This window comes from Antrostomus carolinensis, unplaced genomic scaffold (genome assembly GCF_000700745.2).
Source record: "Antrostomus carolinensis isolate BGI_N321 unplaced genomic scaffold, ASM70074v2 scaffold47062, whole genome shotgun sequence".
NCBI classification, from domain to species: domain Eukaryota; kingdom Metazoa; phylum Chordata; class Aves; order Caprimulgiformes; family Caprimulgidae; genus Antrostomus; species Antrostomus carolinensis.
In genome coordinates, this window is record NW_010301066.1 from 9,139 (window position 1) to 11,956 (window position 2,818).

At 48.3% G+C, this 2,818-nt stretch overlaps 1 protein-coding gene across 1 annotated transcript in view; it reads left to right on the top strand.

Moving 5' to 3' along the window:
* The window catches only part of CCDC40 (coiled-coil domain 40 molecular ruler complex subunit), an 11,730-nt gene extending 9,051 nt beyond the window's left edge, over positions 1-2,679 (top strand). The window contains 5 exon segments of the mRNA XM_029083848.1: positions 324-444; positions 1,087-1,275; positions 1,532-1,690; positions 2,420-2,461; positions 2,464-2,679. Coding sequence (XP_028939681.1) covers positions 324-444; positions 1,087-1,275; positions 1,532-1,690; positions 2,420-2,461; positions 2,464-2,679 — 727 coding nt within the window.
* The last annotated feature ends 139 nt before the right edge of the window (positions 2,680-2,818 follow it).

Consider the following 2,818-nt stretch of genomic DNA (forward strand, 5'->3'; position numbering starts at 1 on the left):
ATTCTGTGTGCTCTCTCCTCTGCCAGTAGCTCAGAGCGAGCGTGCTGCACTGGGCAATTAATTGGGGTCCATCATCCCCTGTCAGTCTGGGCTTGCTTGTTTTTACAGTCATCCTGCCATCTTCTGAATTGCAGAGCTTCCTGTCTGATTTCACGCTGCTCTGCTGCTGCCCTTTTACATGTCCCGTATGGAAATTCGTAGTTTCTGCCAAACCATTCAGCTCTGTGTTCAGAATTGATCTCAGGAGTGTGCTGCCACTGATGCACAGAGAGAGCATCCTCTGTCATTCACAAAGGTGTTGCTTTCCCTTTCTGTCATTGAAGGCATCAAATCATGCTGTGGGAGAGAAAGATCCAGCTGACAAAAGAGATGCGTGCAGCGGTGGAATCTGAGACAGCACAAGGCGAAATCCAGGCCATGAGAGCAGAGATTCACAGGATGCAAGTAAGCCACTGGGAAAGAGACTGAGGAGGGGAAGTGTTCAGCTTTGGAGTTGCTGAAATGTAAGGCAGGAGATGAGAAACAGGCTGGAGAAGTAGCATTTTCAAGGCCACAGCGGTACTGGAAATCTTACTGCCCTGCAGGTAGATGGAATTAGATACATCCAGTGCGTGCACTGAATGCGTTCCTCGTGCATGGTCCGCGATAGGCTGCAGCACAATCTGGATATACCTCAGAAATCTATTTGAAATGTCATTTGTCTGCCACCTTAGTCTGTGACCCCAATTTATAAGCAACAAAATGTTGATTACTAAATATTGCATCATCTTAATCACTGGTTAGGGAAGTCTCCTATCTTCAACTCTTCCCTTTCATTCTTGAGACACTTCTCTTCTGCTTTTGCTCTTGCTAATGAGTTTCAGTGAAACATTTTGAAGAATGCTTTAGATGAGTTGATAACCCAGCCTTCTGCCTTCCAGATCCACACAGGGCAAACTAGGTCTGGATTTGGAGCAAATTTGGCTTGCCAAGGCTCACATGTATCTGGTTTATGTTGATGGGACATGCCACACAGAAGACTTCAGTTAGATGCCATTTGTCAACGTTCACTATTTTCAGCCTATTTTATATCTTGACAAACGGCAGGTCCGCTACAGCCAGCTGATGAAGCAGCAGGAGAAGATGATTCGTGACATGGAGGCATCTGTTTCTCGCAGAGAGGCGATAGCGATTCGTGGAGAGGGTCAGAACAAAACAGATAAGAAACGTATCACCAAGAGCGACTTCCACCGCAAGAAACAGGAGCTGAGAAAGAAGATCAGTGAAACCCAGAAGGTGAGCAAGGAAAGCAGGGCTGCAAGAGGTGCTGTAGCCTGGATTTGTAAGGAGCACCAGTGAGGACGTAGCACAGACACACGGGGTGTCAGCACACAGACCCTGCGCCTGCACAGGCACAGCTCTGCACGGGGACGGGCTTTGGAAACTCATCTACTAGAAAAACAAACAAACAAACAAACAAACAAGTTCTGGGACATTCTGCTGGTGAACTAAAGAACCAGAACCTGCCATTTCCTTCTCTTCCGTTTACTAGAATGCTCAAGGCTGTGACAAAACCATCCTGGAGCTGGAGAGCACCCGAGCATCCCTTAGGGCCTCCTTCCTGGACAAGCAGCAGGAACTGGGCAGACTGCAGGCTGCGGCCCGGGGCCTCGACTCAGACGCGGAATGTCTTCGGAACAAGAAACGATGGGTGAGCGCATCCGCTTCCCTGCAGCAGGAGCCAATAGAACCCCCAGCTTTCTCCTGCTGCCAGCTCCCTGTCCCTTTGTCTCATCACCATCCTGGACTGGGTGGGCTTGGCACGACATTTTACAGAATCACAGAATTGCCCAGAATTGCCTGGATGGGAAAAGCCCTTTGAGATCATTGAGTCCGATCATTAACCCAACACTGATGAGTCACCGACTAACCCATGTCCCTCAGCAACACTTTAAGTTAACTGAGGACATTTTGAGGGCTCATAGTGGTCCTGAATTGGGGCTGCAGCTGCACTCTTAGTGAGGCAGCATTCTCCTGGAAACATCAGCCTGAAGGACATCGTTTGTACCTTGAAAATATCTGGTAACAACTATCCTTTTCCAGCCTGTAGTAGCCCTGGCTATTCCCAAGTATGTTACAAATTTGAGAGCCAGCTCGAGGTCTTGAATGATCTTCTGCAAAGTTTTTAAGCTGTTGAAACTCTCCTGGCCAGGGTTTCCTTGTATGTGTGGGTATTTCTCTGATTTATGGAGTTCTGTGAGATGACTGTACCTCTACCAAACAGCTGTTTGGCTGTTAGATGGGAACTTCATAGCAGTATCCTTCATGAGAAGCTCTTCCCTTTCCAAATACAAGGGTTACTTACGAATCACATCGATTTCCTCGTTATTTTCTGCGTGAAATCTGCTGTAAAAGCAATTTCCCTTGTTGCTTTTTTCAGAACCTTTTGGAGATTGTGGCCTACCAGACCCGCCAGAAGCATCTGCAGGCGCTGATCTGCAGGCGCTGAGGGAAGGGACCTACACTCCCCTGTGCCGCACTGAACAAGCCTGGAGAAACAAGCAGCAGAAACTGCAGGACCAGCTCCGTGCCATTAACACCATCGTCCACCAGATCCAGCAGGAGCATCCTCAGCACCGATGGGCTCTCCAGTGGCTCTGTCAGTGCTTGGAATCCAGGCTTGGATTGCAGGAAACCTGACAGACACGGGGAAAATCCATAAACCCCTCTCTCTGTTCTTGTTCTGGAGGCTGCAGGCTTTGGGAATGAATAAACAAATAAACCAAACGTGTGATGTTTATTACAGATGGAGCACTGCGAGCTGGTTTTGTTTGTTTCT